The 17,229-nt window shown below is 46.6% G+C and overlaps 1 protein-coding gene across 3 annotated transcripts in view; it reads left to right on the plus strand.

Moving 5' to 3' along the window:
• The window catches only part of LOC134902563 (colorectal mutant cancer protein-like), a 202,568-nt gene that overhangs the window by 139,447 nt on the left and 45,892 nt on the right, over positions 1-17,229 (plus strand). For all 3 annotated transcript variants that reach the window (XM_063914399.1, XM_063914398.1, XM_063914400.1), the window contains one exon: positions 15,314-15,454. In XM_063914399.1, coding sequence (XP_063770469.1) covers positions 15,314-15,454 — 141 coding nt within the window. The remainder of the gene's footprint in view (positions 1-15,313; positions 15,455-17,229) is intronic.

Below are 17,229 nucleotides of genomic sequence, written 5' to 3' on the forward strand. Positions count from 1 at the left end.
ACGAATGACATCGAAAGTGTAAATATGCAACTTTTTGAATTTAGTACGACTAATTTACTAAGCTGCCGTATTCTGCATTTTCGGTTTTACCGATGTTGATGTCATTCGTTTTTTTAGGCAGTGTTTTACGTGAGTGACTTGTAAAACACTGCCGACTTTAATACAATGAATCTCGGCCGGATCTGAGAGATCCATGCTGGGCTTCATTGTGCACCTTTATTAAAAAAAAAAAACAGTGTTAAAATAAAAAAAAAAATGTGTGGGGTCCCCCCTCCTAAGCCAAACCAGCCTCGGGCTCTTTGAGCCGATCCTGGTTGCAAAAATATGGGGGGGGAAATGATAGAGGTTCCCCCATATTTAAACAACCAGCACCGGGCTCTGCGCCTGGTCCTGGTTCCAAAAATACGGGGGACAAAGAGCGTAGGGGTCCCCCGTATTTCTGAAACCAGCACCGGGCTCCACTAGCCAGATACATAATGCCACAGCCGGGGGACACTTTTATATAGGTCCCGGCGGCCCTGGCATTACATAACCAACTAGTCACCCCTGGCCGGGGTACCCTGGAGGAGTGGGGACCCCTTCAATCAAGGGGTCCCCCCCCCTGCAGCCACCCAAGGACCAGGGGTGAAGCCCGAGGCTGTCCCCCCCCATCCAAGGGCTGCGGATGGGAGGCTGATAGCCGTTTTGTAAAAAATTGAATATTGTTTTTAGTAGCAGTACTACAAGTCCCAGCAAGCCTCCCCGGCAAGCTGGTACTTGGAGAACCACAAGTACCAGCATGCGGAGGAAAACCGGGCCCGCTGGTACCTGTAGTACTACTACTAAAAAAATACCCCAATAAAAACACAAGACACACACCTTGAAAGTATAACTTTAATGCATACATCCACACCTCCATATACACATACTTACCTTATGTTCACACAAGGGTCGGTCCTCTTCTCCATGTAGAATCCATGGTGTACCTGTGGAAAAAAACATACTCACAAAATCCAGTGTAGAAGGCTCTTCTTCTTGTAATCCATTTGTAATCCAGGTACTTGTCAAAATAAAAAAACGGACACCCGACCTCGCACTGAAAGGGGCCCCATGTTTTCACATGGGACCCCTTTCCCCGAATGCCAGAAACCCCCTCTGACTTAAGTCTAAGAGGGTTCCTTCAGCCAATCAAGGAGCGCCACATTGTGGCACCCTCCTGATTGGCTGTGTGCTCCTGTACTGTATGACAGGCGGCACCCGGCAGTGTTACAATGTAGCGCCTATGCGCTCCATTATAACCAATGGTGGGAACTTTGTGGTCAGCAGTGAGGTTACTTTCGGTCAACCGCTGACCACAAAGTTCCCACCATTGGTTACAATGGAGCGCATAGGCGCTACATTGTAACACTGCCGTGTGCCGCCTGTCATACAGTACAGGAGCACACAGCCAATCAGGAGGGTGCCACAATGTGGCGCTCCTTGATTGGCTGAAGGAACCCTCTTAGACTTAAGTCAGAGGGGGTTTCTGGCATTCGGGGAAAGGGGTCCCATGTGAAAACATGGGGCCCCTTTCAGTGCGAGGTCGGGTGTCCGTTTTTTTATTTTGACAAGTACCTGGATTACAAATGGATTACAAGAAGAAGAGCCTTCTACACTGGATTTTGTGAGTATATTTTTTTCCACAGGTACACCATGGATTCTACATGGAGAAGAGGACCGACCCTCGTGTAAACATAGGTAAGTATGTGTATATGGAGGTGTGGATGTATGCATTAAAGTTATACTTTCAAGGTGTGTGTCTTGTGTTTTTATTGGGGTATTTTTTTAGTAGTAGTACTACAGGTACCAGCGGGCCCGGTTTTCCTCCGCATGCTGGTACTTGTGGTTCTCCAAGTACCAGCTTGCGGGGGAGGCTTGCTGGGACTTGTAGTACTGCTACTAAAAACAATATTCATTTTTTTTACAAAACGGCTATGAGCCTCCCATCCGCAGCCCTTGGATGGGGGGGACAGCCTCGGGCTTCACCCCTGGTCCTTGGGTGGCTGGAGGGGGGGGACCCCTTGATTAAAGGGGTCCCCACTCCTCCAGGGTACCCCGGCCAGGGGTGACTAGTTGGTTATGTAATGCCAGGGCCGCCGGGACCTATATAAAAGTGTCCCCCGGCTGTGGCATTATGTATCTGGCTAGTGGAGCCCGGTGCTGGTTTCAGAAATACGGGGGACCCCTACGCTTTTTGTCCCCCGTATTTTTGGAACCAGGACCAGACGCAGAGCCCGGTGCTGGTTGTTTAAATATGGGGGAACCTCTATAATTCCCCCCCCCCATATTTTTGCAACCAGGATCGGCTCAAAGAGCCCGAGGCTGGTTTGGCTTAGGAGGGGGGACCCCACGCATTTTTTTTTAAAGAAAATAACACTTTCCCATCCCCTTCCCACTGATAAACATGTACGGATCTCATGGATCCGTGCATGCCTATCCAAACACGGGATAAAAAAGCAGGTCTGTTTTTTTTTAGCACTTTTTCACGAATTGTATTTCTGCACGGCAGTGTTTGGCTATTGTCGGCAGTGTTTGTGATTTGCACTTTTTAGTAAATTACCGATTTCTACCAAATTGCAGGCGTATTTTACCGATGGTGTATTGATTCGTGATTTTTTTCCTAGGACTTCCAAAATATTACGAATGCCCTCATCACTGCCGAGATTTTTGCTTAGTAAATTACCGAAATGACACTTTGAAGAAAAAACGGCATCTCGGTCAAAATTGGGACCTTAGTAAATATACCCCTATGAGGGTGGTATGAGGGCCCGACGTCCACAGGTGGGGGTTGTGCTTACAGCCCAACACCGTGCAGGACGTTTGGCATTTGCCAGAGAACACCAAGATTGGCAAATTCGCCACTGGCGCCCTGTGCTCTTCACAGATGAAAGCAGGTTCTCACTGAGCACATGTGACAGACGTGACAGAGTCTGGAGACGCCAAGGAGAACATTCTGCTGCCTGCAACATCCTCCAGCATGACCGGTTTGGCAGTGGGTCAGTAATGGTGTGGGGTGGCATTTCTTTGGGGGGCCGCACAGCCCTCCATGTGCTCGCCAGAGGTAGCCTGACTGCCATTAGGTACCGAGATGAGATCCTCAGACCCCTTGTGAGACCATATGCTGGTGCGGTTGGCCCTGGGTTCCTCCTAATGCAAGACAATGCTAGACCTCATGTGGCTGGAGTGTGTCAGCAGTTCCTGCAAGACGAAGGCATTGATGCTATGGACTGGCCCGCCCGTTCCCAAGACCTGAATCCAATTGAGCACATCTGGGACATCATGTCTCGCTCCATCCACCAACGCCACGTTGCACCACAGACTGTCCAGGAGTTGGCGGATGCTTTAGTCCTGGTCTGGGAGGAGATCCCTCAGGAGACCATCCGCCACCTCATCAGGAGCATGCCCAGGCATTGTAGGTAGGTCATACAGGCACGTGGAGGCCACACACACTACTGAGCCTCATTTTTACTTGTTTTAAGGACATTACATCAAAGTTGGATCAGCCTGTAGTGTGTTTTTCCACTTTAATTTTGAGTTTGACTCCAAATCCAGACCTCCATCGGTTAATAAATTTGATTTCCATTGGTGATTTTGTTGTCAACACATTCAACTATGTAAAGAACAAAGTATTTAATAAGAATATTTCATTCATTCAGATCTAGGATGTGTTGTTTAAGTGTTCCCTTTATTTTTTTGAGCAGTGTATTATCCTTCTGTTTTGTGTTCCACAGTTTTACATAATTGTGATATTACTGCTGTGTATGGTACAGGCTGGATATCTATCTATCTATCTATCTATCTATCTATCTATCTATCTATCTTATATAAAATTAATTGGTCTGTTTGTTTCACTGTCCAGTTATGCATTCGGACACCCCTGCACTGATTGGGATGAAACCAACGCAAGGTGGTCCAGTTGGATTCTGGATAGGTTTTAGGGTGGTTAGGGTCCTGGTCCAACCTCCCGTTGGTGTACACTGTGCAGAATTTGACTCGGTGAGCCTGTTCTGAGCCTTCTCCTGGATGTATTTGGCTGAAAACTTGGTGACATTGGATCCCAGAAGACATTCTAGGCATTTGAGTTCCCAGTCAGACCTCCCGTTGGTGTACACTGGGCAGAACTTTGACCCAGGGTGCCTGTTCCAGGCCTTCCACTGGATGGATTTGGCCTAAAACCTCATAGACTGGTAATATAGGATCCAAGAGAAGACATACTAGGGGGTTGGGGTCCTGGTTGGACTTCCTGATAGTGTTCACCAGGCAGATCTTTGACCTGGTGTGCCTGCTCTGAGCCTTCCACTGGATGGATTAGGATGAAAACTTTACAGACTGATAACATTGGGTCCATAAAGGCATACTAAAGGTTGAGGTACTGGTCGGACCCCCTGTTGGTGAATGCTAGGCAGAACATTGACACAGGGAGCCTGTTTTGGCTTTCCACTGGATGCATTTGGATCAAAACTTTAATCGAACTGTAATAACTGTCAGAAATAATCATAAATCAGTAACCTGACATAACTGACAGTATTGGAGGTGGGAGGAAAAAGTCTTGGAATGGCAACATTGATAACAGAAGTAAAACTTTAAACCCATTTCGCAATGGAAAAGTGATTATAAAACTTAACAGAAATAAAAGCTGGGGATTAGGGCTACTAGTGACACCCCCCAAAAAAAGACACCACTAAGCAGCACCTCATGGCTGTGTTGTAAGAGCTGCAAAGCTGCTAATTATTTTTAAAATGTTGACTGTTACATCCAACTCTTTTATAATTAAAAAAACTTGAAAATTTAAACCCAGGCAAAGCCGGGTATGTTGCCCCTGCAATCTGATATATGTGGGGAAGACAAAGAGACCTTTCAAAATCAGAGTGCAGGAGCATCGACATTTTGCAGAAATGCATAACGCAGACCTTAAGGGTTGCATATGTCAGGCTATTGAACATGTACAGATAAGAGACACTGTAGAGGCGGGATGTGGCGAACCTCCTCACAGAAGAAAATGTACTGGATATTTCATTTGGATACCCTTGTTCCCAAGGGTCTGAATGAATCATATGAGATTGACCCTTTTTTATGAATATTCCTTGTTTGTAGATATATATATATATATAATAAAATACATTTGTGACCAGTCGGTCCCGTACGAAAGTCCTCACCGCCTTCGCGTCCCATCCCCAGTACACAGAATGGAGTTTTAGGTCACACAGGACCTGGCCTGTTACTGACTCCACCCACTGCGCAGTGGGTGGGTACTACGCTGCCATCACCAAACTCCTAACCTGCCGTGGCGTTTGGAACCACGGTTCTGCTCTGTATGCATTGACACGCCGTCTTACCACACCTGTGTGGTGCTGACGAATCCCACTAGTCGCTTGACTAGGCCTCTGCCGGTAGCTGGCGGAAGGCGGAGTTTGGAGATGCTGGTTACACCCTGGACAGCCAGAAAATAAGAATTTACTTACCGATAATTCTATTTCTCGTAGTCCGTAGTGGATGCTGGGAACTCCGTAAGGACCATGGGGAATAGCGGCTCCGCAGGAGACTGGGCACAAAAAAGTAAAAGCTTTAGACTAGCTGGTGTGCACTGGCTCCTCCCCCTATGACCCTCCTCCAAGCCTCAGTTAAGATACTGTGCCCGGACGAGCGTACATAATAAGGAAGGATCTTGAATCCCGGGTAAGACTCATACCAGCCACACCAATCACACCGTACAACTCGTGATCTGAACCCAGTTAACAGTATGATAACCGTAGGAGCCTCTGAAAAGATGGCTTCCAACAATAAACAACCCGATTTGTTTGTAACAATAACTATATACAAGTATTGCAGACAATCCGCACTTGGGATGGGCGCCCAGCATCCACTACGGACTACGAGAAATAGAATTATTGGTAAGTAAATTCTTATTTTCTCTGACGTCCTAGTGGATGCTGGGAACTCCGTAAGGACCATGGGGATTATACCAAAGCTCCCAAACGGGCGGGAGAGTGCGGATGACTCTGCAGCACCGAATGAGAGAACTCCAGGTCCTCCTCAGCCAGGGTATCAAATTTGTAGAATTTAGCAAACGTGTTTGCCCCTGACCAAGTAGCTGCTCGGCAAAGTTGTAAAGCCGAGACCCCTCGGGCAGCCGCCCAAGATGAGCCCACCTTCCTTGTGGAATGGGCTTTAACAGATTTTGGCTGTGGCAGGCCTGCCACAGAATGTGCAAGTTGAATTGTACTACAAATCCAACGAGCAATCGTCTGCTTAGAAGCAGGAGCACCCAGTTTGTTGGGTGCATACAGTATAAACAGCGAGTCAGATTTTCTGACTCCAGCCGTCCTGGAAACATATATTTTCAGGGCCCTGACTACGTCCAGCAACTTGGAGTCCTCCAAGTCCCTAGTAGCCACAGGTACCACAATAGGTTGATTCATGTGAAACGCTGAAACCACCTTAGGGAGAAATTGAGGACGAGTCCTCAATTCCGCCCTATCCGAATGAAATATCAGGTAAGGGCTTTTATAGGATAAAGCCGCCAATTCTGATACGCGCCTGGCTGAAGCCAGGGCCAACAGCATTACCACTTTCCATGTGAGATATTTCAAATCCACTGTGGCAAGTGGTTCAAACCAATGTGATTTTAGGAACCCTAAAACTACATTGAGATCCCAAGGTGCCACTGGAGGCACAAAAGGAGGCTGTATATGCAGTACCCCTTTGACAAACGTCTGAACTTCAGGCACTGAAGCCAGTTCTTTTTTTGGAAGAAGATCGACAGGGCCGAAATTTGAACCTTAATGGATCCTAATTTTAGGCCCATAGACAATCCTGCTTGCAGGAAATGTAGGAAACGACCCAGTTGAAATTCCTCCTGACAATGCTAAATTCCTTTGTCGTATAAACAACCCTTTATGAAGTCTAAGAACACTGTACGCTGTTTGCTTAAGAAGTACCGTAATGGTACGCTAGTTGCGTAACGATCGCTCAGCCGTAGGCGAGACGCTCAAGCGTCACGTTCGCTCACGGCCCAGTGATCACAGGACCCGTTATTGGTTATGACTAGAGTAATGATTCGCTATGGCGTAGCATACGCTCGAGACCACGAGGAGGTCACCAGCGGCGCAGACGCTCACAACGCTATACCTTAATGTTTAAACCTTATACCAATGAAATACACAGAATAACTTAATGTGAATACAGGGTGTAAGTGCAACCTTGTGTAACCTGACTAACTACAAAACTGCTTGAGCGTCACCGACGCTCAAGTGAACACTTAACACTATAGAAAATACACAGATACTGGTTTAGGTTCCAAAGCCTATTAACTGTATTATATCTAATATATTTGTAAAAGGGGATAACAGTACAAATGATACACTACAATATAACAGAGACTTCCTAACCACAGAACTAAACAATAAATACAAAAGGACAATACTACACTGACCTAAATGCAATACTATACAATACTATCTAATACAATACAATACTAGCCTAGTCTAGGGGAGATATGAGAGAACAGAACAGGGAGAGAGAGAGAGAGAGAGATGAGAGATGAGAGAGAGAGAAATTGGCTCACAGAAAGACAATGATTACGGAGAGAAACTTACGCACAAGGGGAAACGATCGCATGCGCCTGGACATCCAGCACCCGATTTTCAGCAATGAGAACCGTTGAAGAGTGAGAGCTGGATGTGGTCGGCCTGCCTATTTATGCCCCACACACAATGCAATCTCATGGTCCTACAATCCCATTGTCCATTGGCCGAAGGAATTCGGCCCTGCATCATAACAAAAGGTCATAGGGTGATTCATACAGGTGGGCTGTGACGATTTCCAACAGCTCAGGTGGGTGGGAAACTGGGTTTCCCGCCGCATACCTGAGTATGTGTAAATAATAGAAATGGACATAAACTTCTTATGTCCATAACTATTCGCACGAGCGATTAATACGCTCCAAACCAACACCGGAATATTACTAATTAAATACTCTTCCGATGGGTACCAAACACTGCTGTATGATTCCTGTTAGACCCTTCGTACGATGCAAAGAGGGATTCCTCAGCTCAGGGACATTCTATATTAACCAAACTTTCAGAATCTATCAAGGGGACCATGATCTACAAACTACATTAATTGTGAACATTTGTAACGAATGAGTCGCACGCTACGACTACATAAACTCTACCGTAAATACGCATACCGCGCCTGCGAGTGCACGCTATCGCGGGTATGCGCCTTCACGGGAGAGCGTACGCATGCGCAGCGCGGACCAGTGTGCGGTGCAAATATGGCAATGTGCATAGAGACATTTTTCTGACTTTGACACTCCATAGGGGCCTTCTTGGCCTCACACCACGCAACATATTTTCGCCAAATGCGATGATAATGTTTTGCAGTTACATCCTTCCTGGCCTTGATCAGGGTAGGAATGACTTCATCTGGAATGCCTTTTTCCTTCAGGATCCGGCGTTCAACCGCCATGCCATCAAACGCAGCCGAGGTAAGTCTTGGAACAGACAAGGTCCCTGCTGGAGCAGGTCCTTCCTTAGAGGTAGAGGCCACGGGTCCTCCGTGAGCATTTCTTGCAGCTCCGGGTACCAAGTTCTTCTTGGCCAATCCGGAGCCACGAGTATCGTTCTTACTCCTCTCCTTCTTATGATTCTCAGTACTTTTGGTATGAGAGGAAGAGGAGGGAACACATATACCGACTGGAAAACCCACGGAGTTACCAGAGCGTCCACCGCTATTGCCTGAGGGTCCCTTGACCTGGCGCAATATCTGTCCAGTTTCTTGTTGAGACGGGACGCCATCATGTCCACCTTTGGTTTTTCCCAACGGTTTTCAATCACTTGGAAGACTTCTGGATGAAGTCCCCACTCCCCCGGGTGGAGGTCGTGTCTGCTGAGGAAGTCTGCTTCCCAGTTGTCCACTCCCGGAATGAACACTGCTGACAGTGCTATCACATGATTTTCCGCCCAGCGGAGAATCCTTGCAGCTTCTGCCATTGCCCTCCTGCTTCTTGTGCCGCCCTGTCTGTTTACGTGGGCGACAGCCGTGATGTTGTCCGACTGGATCAATACCGGTTGACCCTGAAGCAGAGGCCTTGCTTGACTTAGGGCATTGTAAATGGCCCTTAGCTCTAGGATATTTCTTGCATGGAATCTTCCGAATGGAATCGCTTCGTAAGAAGCCACCATTTTTCCCAGGACTCTCGTGCACTGATGCACTGACACTTGTCCTGGTTTTAGGAGGTTCCTGACTAGCTCGGATAACTCCCTGGCCTTCTCCTCCGGGAGAAACACCTTTTTCTGGACTGTGTCCAGAATCATCCCTAGGAACAGTAGACGTGTTGTTGGAATCAGCTGTGATTTTGGGATATTTAGAATCCACCCGTGCTGACGTAGCACTACCTGAGATAGTGCTACTCCGACCTCTAACTGTTCCCTGGACCTTGCCCTTATCAGGAGATCGTCCAAGTAAGGGATAATTAATACGCCTTTTCTTCGAAGAAGAATCATCATTTCGGCCATTACCTTGGTAAAGAGCCGTGGTGCCGTGGACAATCCAAACGGCAGCGTCTGAAACTGATAATGACAGTTTTGTATCACAAACCTGAGGTACCCTTGGTGAGAAGGGTAGATTGGGACAAGGAGATAAGCATCCTTGATGTCTAGAGATACCATATAGTCCCCTTCTTCCAGGTTCGCTATCACTGCTCTGAGTGACTCCATCTTGAATTTGAACCTTTTTATGTAAGTGTTCAAAGATTTTAGATTTAAAATTGGTCTCACCGAGCCGTCCAGCTTCGGTACCACAAACAGCGTGGAATAATACCCCTTTCCCTGTTGTAGGAGGGGTACCTTGATTATCACCTGCTGGGAATACAGCTTGTGAATAGCTTCCAATACTGCCTCCCTGTCGGAGGGAGACGTTGGTAGAGCAGACTTCAGGAACCGGCGAGGGGGAGACGTCTCGAATTCCAATTTGTACCCCTGTGATACTACCTGCAGGATCCAGGGGTCCACTTGCGAGTGAGCCCACTGCGCGCTGAAATTCTTGAGACGGCCCCCCACCGTGCCCGAGTCTGCTTGCAGAGCCCCAGCGTCATGCTGAGGACTTGGCAGAAGCGGGGGAGGGCTTCTGCTCCTGGGAAGAGGCTGCATGGTGCAGTCTTTTTCCCCTTCCTCTGCCCCGGGGCAGGAATGAGCGGCCTTTTTCCCTCTTGCCCTTATAGGGACGAAAGGACTGGGTTTGAAAAGACGGTGTCTTTTTCTGCTGAGAGGTGACCTGGGGTAAAAAGGTGGATTTTCCAGCCGTTGCCGTGGCCACCAGGTCCGATAGACCGACCCCAAATAACTCCTCCCCTTTATACGGCAATACTTCCATATGTCGTTTGGAATCCGCATCACCTGACCACTGTCGCGTCCATAACGTTCTTCTGGCAGAAATGGACATCGCACTTACTCTAGATGCCAGGGTGCAAATATCCCTCTGTGCATCTCGCATATATAGTAATGCATCCTTTAAATGCTCTATAGTTAATAATATACTGTCCCTATCCAGGGTATCAATATTTTCAGTCAGGGAATCCGACCAAGCCACTCCAGCGCTGCACATCCAGGCTGAGGCGATCGCTGGTCGCAGTATAACACCGGTATGTGTGTATATACCTTTTAAGATATTTTCCAGCCTTCTATCAGCTGGTTCCTTGAGAGCGGCCGTATCAGGAGACGGTAACGCCACTTGTTTTGATAAGCGTGTGAGCGCCTTATCTACCCTAGGGGGTGTTTCCCAACGTGCCCTAACCTCTGGCAGGAAAGGGTATAGTGCCAATAATTTATTAGAAATCAGCAGTTTTTTATCGGGGGAAACCCACGCTTTATCACACACCTCATTTAATTCATCTGACTCAGGAAAAACTACTGGTAGTTTTTTCACACCCCACATAATACCCTTTTTTGTGGTACTTGTAGTGTCAGAAATGTTCAATGCCTCCTTCATTGCCGTGATCATGTAACGTGTGGCCCTACTGGACATTACGTTTGTCTCGTCACCGTCGACACTGGATTCAGTATCCGTGTCAGGGTCTGTGTCGACCATCTGAGGTAACGGGCGTTTTAGCGCCCCTGACGGTGTCTGAGACGCCTGAACAGGCACTAATTGATTTGTCGGCTGTCTCATGTCGTCAACAGTTTTTTGCAAAGTGCTGACATTGTCACGTAATTCTTTAATTACTACCATCCAGTCAGGTGTCGACTCCCTAGGGGGTGACATCACTAACACAGGCAATTGCTCTGCTTCCACATCATTTTCCTCCTCATACATGTCGACACAATCGTACCGACACCCAGCACACACACAGGGAATGCTCTGATAGAGGACAGGACCCCACTAGCCCTTTGGGGAGACAGAGGGAGAGTTTGCCAGCACACACCAGAGCGCTATATATATACAGGGATAACCTTATATAAGTGTTACTCCCTTTATAGCTGCTGTATTATATATTAGCTGCCAATAGTGCCCCCCCTCTCTTGTTTTACCCTGTTTCTGTAGTGTAGTCTGCAGGGGAGAGTCAGGGAGCCGTCCTTCCAGCGGAGCTGTGAAAGAATATGGCGCTTGTGTGCTGAGGAGAAAGGCTCCGCCCCCTTCACGGCGGCCTTTTCTCCCGCTTTTTTCAGGAAACTGGCAGGGGATAAATGCATCCATATAGCCCAGGAGCTATATGTGATGCATTTTTTTTTAGCCATATAAGGTTTTTATATCGTTTTTATTGCGTCTCAGGGCGCTCCCCCCCAGCGCCCTGCACCCTCAGTGACCGGAGTGTGAAGTGTGCTGAGAGCAATGGCGCACAGCTGCAGTGCTGTGCGCTACCTTATTTGAAGACAGGAACGTCTTCTGCCGCCGCTTTCTCCGGACCTCTTTGCTCTTCTGGCTCTGTAAGGGGGCCGGCGGCGCGGCTCCGGGACCCATCCAGGCTGAACCTGTGATCTTCCCTCTGGAGCTAATGTCCAGTAGCCAAGAAGCCCAATCCACTCTGCAGTCAGGTGAGTTCGCTTCTTCTCCCCTTAGTCCCACGATGCAGCGAGCCTGTTGCCAGCAGGACTCACTGAAAATAAAAAACCTATTTAAACTTTTACTTCTAAGCAGCTCAGGAGAGCCACCTAGCTTGCACCCTTCTCGTTCGGGCACAAAAATCTAACTGAGGCTTGGAGGAGGGTCATAGGGGGAGGAGCCAGTGCACACCAGCTAGTCTAAAGCTTTTACTTTTTTGTGCCCAGTCTCCTGCGGAGCCGCTATTCCCCATGGTCCTTACGGAGTTCCCAGCATCCACTAGGACGTCAGAGAAAACGGAGCTAGTTTTCGCCTAGCCCTGCAGGTCACAAGATGAAGCAGTCGTCTTGAGGCAAATGATGTTTATTTGCAATAGTTCTAAAGAGAACTCTTCCCTATTGCTAGGGGCAACAGCAATACAGCAAGATGTTACAGCATGAAGTAATTGGTATAACACACTTTTAAGCTCACAGGCCTCCTCTTTTTATACAGTTATACCACAATGATTCTCAGTGGGTAGCTTCCCCCTGAGTCCTTTCCATCCAATCAGGATAACTTACAAAATATAAATAAATTAAATTTTAAAAGGATATAAGTGCATGAAGCAATTTCCTTCTTCCTGTCACACACAACGTTTGGTGTCATGTAAACTCCATTCCTTACCACCTGGGAGTTTACACTTCGCCATTGATACATTTATCACATAGCTTCAAAATACGGTTTGTATTTGATTTCCCAAACAAATGTTTCTCATCCCTTTCCTGTCACACACAAAGTTCTTGTAATTTAAACATAATCTGCACCCTACATAATGCAACCTAGAAAAAAGTTAGATCCAACTGTTGTTAAACGAAACCCACAAGTTTGCATTCATAAAACACAATCTGATTAACATGTTCCTGTCTCATTCACATCGCCATGCAAACCCAGTTTTTGGGCTTACAACAGGAAAGACTGGAAACACAAACAATCTTCTTTCTAAACCTTTGTATTTCAAAGAAAATGTTTGGCCACCAAAAGGCCGGCTAATTGACATTTGTACATAGCAAATCTGGAGCTAGAACAATTACCATATGACTTGCTATGTACAAGGTGCTGAAGAACAATCATCAAAGCCCTTTAGAATCAAAATATCTCATACTGTACTTTTCTCATAAGTGCCCTGTCCATGCAGTTCTATAACCGTGCAGTTTATAATGCTTCAACTACGCACAATGCAGCAATATAACATATTAAGACACATTATTAAACATACATTTAGTTATGTATAGTGCTTGGTGCCTAGAGCCAAGTGTTCCTTTTTAAAATGGCACCTAGTGCCCATTGTCTAAATGGCGCCTGGCAGCTGAGGCTTAACCCCTTCAGTGCCACGACCGCCATTACACATGTGGCTGGGGGTCTCTCCGGCCACAACATTTATATATATATATATATATATATATATAGTATGTGTTTTTTATATATATTTTAAGTTGAAGTAACATATGTCATGCTCTCTCTTTTTCTTATTATTTTTATTTTTTGTATTATTGATCTTTTGTGGATAATATTGTTTTATATGAAATGTATGTTTTTATTTGTGATTTTTCATTTGTGATTGGCATGTAGAACGATTGGCGATTTGCCCTGAAGCAAGATGGCATCCTGGAGTATTGTTAAACTTATAAATGACATATAATGTGCGTAATTGTAATTGTATTAATGACATAGAAAGTATGCAATCTGTAAATATACGATGTGAAATTATGTGTAAACAGAGGTTCCAGAATACCGCATTTGCCAATTGCGATATTACTGCGGGCGCTGAAATCTATATATATGTGTGTGTGTGTGTGTGTGTGTGTGTATATACACATATGTTAGTTACCTATTGCCAGGGGTTAAAGTGAGCCGGAACGGGGCGGAACTGCGTTCCGTCAGTTCCACTTGGAGACGGAACGCAGTTCCGCCTCCTCTGGCTCACCTAACCCGGCGATGTGTCCCCGTCGCTGCAGGGAGATGACGGGCGCCCGCTGAGAGTGTGTTACCAGCGGGCGCCCGTCTTCCCGCACAGCGGCAGCCGGAGGCAGGAGCTCAGTACTGAGCTCCGCCTTCCGGCTCAGTCAGTGCGCGCTATGGGAGAGACGTCATGACGTCTCTCTCATAGTGCAGAGGAGCGGGTGGCGAGAGGACTGCAGCGGCCGGACAAGGAGCGGGGCTTGGTAAGTATGGTGTGTGCTGTGTTTTTTTATTTTTTTTATTTGTGTAGCAGCTGGGGGGCAAACTACTGAGAGGTCATTACTACGGGGGCATTACTACTGGGGGGCAAACTACTGAGGGGCATCTACTGGGGTCATTACTACTGGGGGGCATTTACTGGTGGACATTACTACTGGGGGCAAACTACAAGGGGGCAAACTACAGAAGGGCATTACTACTGGGGGACAGACTACCGAGGGGCAGTACTACTGGGGGACATTACTACAAGGGGGCAAACTACAGGAGGCCATTACTACTGGGGGGCAAGCTACTGAGGGGCATCTACTGGGGGGCATTTACTGTCGGACATTACTGCTGGGGGGCAAACTACTGAGGAGCATTACTACTGGGGGACATTACTACAGGAGGGCATTACTACTGGGGGGGCATTACTACTGGGGGGCAAACTACAGAGGGGCATCTACTGGGGGCATTACTACTGGGAGACATTACTACTGGGTGCAAACTACAGAGGGCAAACTACAGGAGGGCATTACTACTGGGGGCATAACTACAGTGGCATTACTACTGGGGGCGTAACTACAGGGGTTAAACTACTGGGGGCATTACTACTTGGAGGCATTACTACTGGGGGCTAAACTACAAGGGGGCATAACTACAGGGGCTAAACGACTGGGGGCATTATCATTAAGGGCATTACTACTGGGGGCACTACTAATGAGGGTATTGTAAAGGGGGCACTTCATAAGGGGCATCACTCCTGGGGTCATAAGGGGCACTGCTATTGCGAGCATTGCATAAGGGGCACCACTACTATGGGCTCTATATAAGGGGCGCTACCACTGTGGGCATTGTATAAGAGGCGCTACTGCTGTAGGTATTATGGGGTGCTACTACTGTGGGCGTTATTACTATTGTGTTACACGCCCCTTTTTTGAGACCACGCCCCTTTTTGCGGCGCGCGGAATACCTTTGTTGAATTGCCACCGTGGGAAGTGGGGTGAGTTCCACCACCTCTCTAGGACCACTTTAAGCACTGCCTATTGCTATATTTCAGACGCCTTGACCATGTAAAACAGTTAAATGACCAGCTCAGTGTGACCCTAAAAGAGTGTAAGACTGATTCTGAAAAACTCAGCATGCACCTTGGAAAACTGGAGTCCACCTGTACAGCTCTCCGTCTCGCCCTGCAGTCCAGGTAACAGGATTTCACATTTACATGAATAACATACAGGAAATCGTTGCTGAGTTGTTGCATCTGTGGGGTATATTATTTACTAAAGTGAGAGTTTTTTTTAGAAGTGGAGATGTTGCCCATAGCAACCTATCAGATTCCAGCTACAATCTTCTAGAAGCAGCTAGATAAATGTTAAGTAGAATCTGATTGGTTGCTATGAGCAACATCACCAGTTCTAAAAAAACTCCCACCTTAGTAAATGGTGCACATTAGGTCAGCTTTAGTGGATTTGATTATAAATTATAATATGATTATTTGCATTGTAAATACTTTTAAAAATGGTTTAACTTATACAGGCCAGATGAGGTGGAATTATATTGTCAGTATTGCAGGGGACAAATCTTTAAGTATGTCCCTGTAAAATATGGAAGGTTAAAAATGGACCATTATTTCCAGGTAACTTCTGTTTTTTGGGGATATTCTGGGTGGTACAGTTCGCACAATTCATTATGCCAACTGATATAGATGCATGATGCCATGATCATGTTCAAGGTTTTCCCAACTTTAAGCATAGATTATACTGTACATATATATTGTATTGTTGTGACTGTGGGGTATATGCAATTGCGGTCGAATTCCCGAAATTGTCGAATTTCGGGTCATTTTCGACCAAAAAAAAAATTTGCCTATGCAATTCAGTGCTTTCCGACCAAAAAACGGACTTTCAAAATTCGACTTTTTGAAATTCAAATTTTTGCAAATTTGACTTTTCTGCAATGATACAAGTGCTGCAATTCGACCAAAGCATATTCAATTCAAGTTTGGAAATTCGACAGCAGTGCTTTTAGACAGCAAATTCGTCATTTTCAATCCGCCACACTTTGGAGGGTGAAAACAAATAAAAAAAATTTAAACATGTTTTTTTTGTGTTTTTTTTTGGGGGGGAATAGCAGATCTATTTATATTAGAAGGGATTAGGTACTTTTTTTTTTTTTTTTTTGGAGGCACAAATATTATTTATATATTTTTTAAAATATTATTTTTTTTATTTTTTATTGCTGGAACGGTAAAATCCTAAAAAAAAATGGCGTGGGGTCCCCCCTCCAAAGCATAACCAGCCTCGGGCTCTTCGAGCTGGTCCTGGTTCTAAAAATGCGGGGGGAAAATTGACAGGGGATCCCCCGTATTTTTAAAACCAGCACCGGGCTCTGCGCCTGGTGCTGGTGCCTAAAATACGGGGGACAAAAAGCGTAGGGGTCCCCCGTATTTTTAACACCAACATCGGGCTCCACTAGCTGGACAGATAATGACACAGCCGGGGGTCACTTTTATGCCGTGCCCTGCGGCCGTGGAATTAAATATCCAACTAGTCACCCCTGGCCGGGGTACCCTGGAGGAGTGGGGACCCCTTCAATCAAGGGGTCCCCCCCCAGCCACCCAAGGGCCAGGGGTGAAGCCCGAGGCTGTCCCCCCCCATCCAATGGGCTGCGGATGGGGGGGCTGATAGCCTTTTGTGATCATGAAAAGAATATTGTTTTTTCCAGCAGTACTACAAGTCCCAGCAAGCCTCCTCCGCAAGCTGGTACTTGGAGAACCACAAGTACCAGCATGCGGGAGAAAAACGGGCCCGCTGGTACCTGTAGTACTACTGGAAAAAAAATACCCAAATAAAAACAGGACACACACACCGTGAAAGTAAAACTTTATTTCATACGTCGACACACACATACTTACCTATGTTCACACGCCGACATCGGTCCTCTTCTCCATGTAGAATCCAGGGGTACCTGAAAATA

This window comes from Pseudophryne corroboree, chromosome 1 (genome assembly GCF_028390025.1).
Source record: "Pseudophryne corroboree isolate aPseCor3 chromosome 1, aPseCor3.hap2, whole genome shotgun sequence".
In the NCBI taxonomy this organism is placed as follows: domain Eukaryota; kingdom Metazoa; phylum Chordata; class Amphibia; order Anura; family Myobatrachidae; genus Pseudophryne; species Pseudophryne corroboree.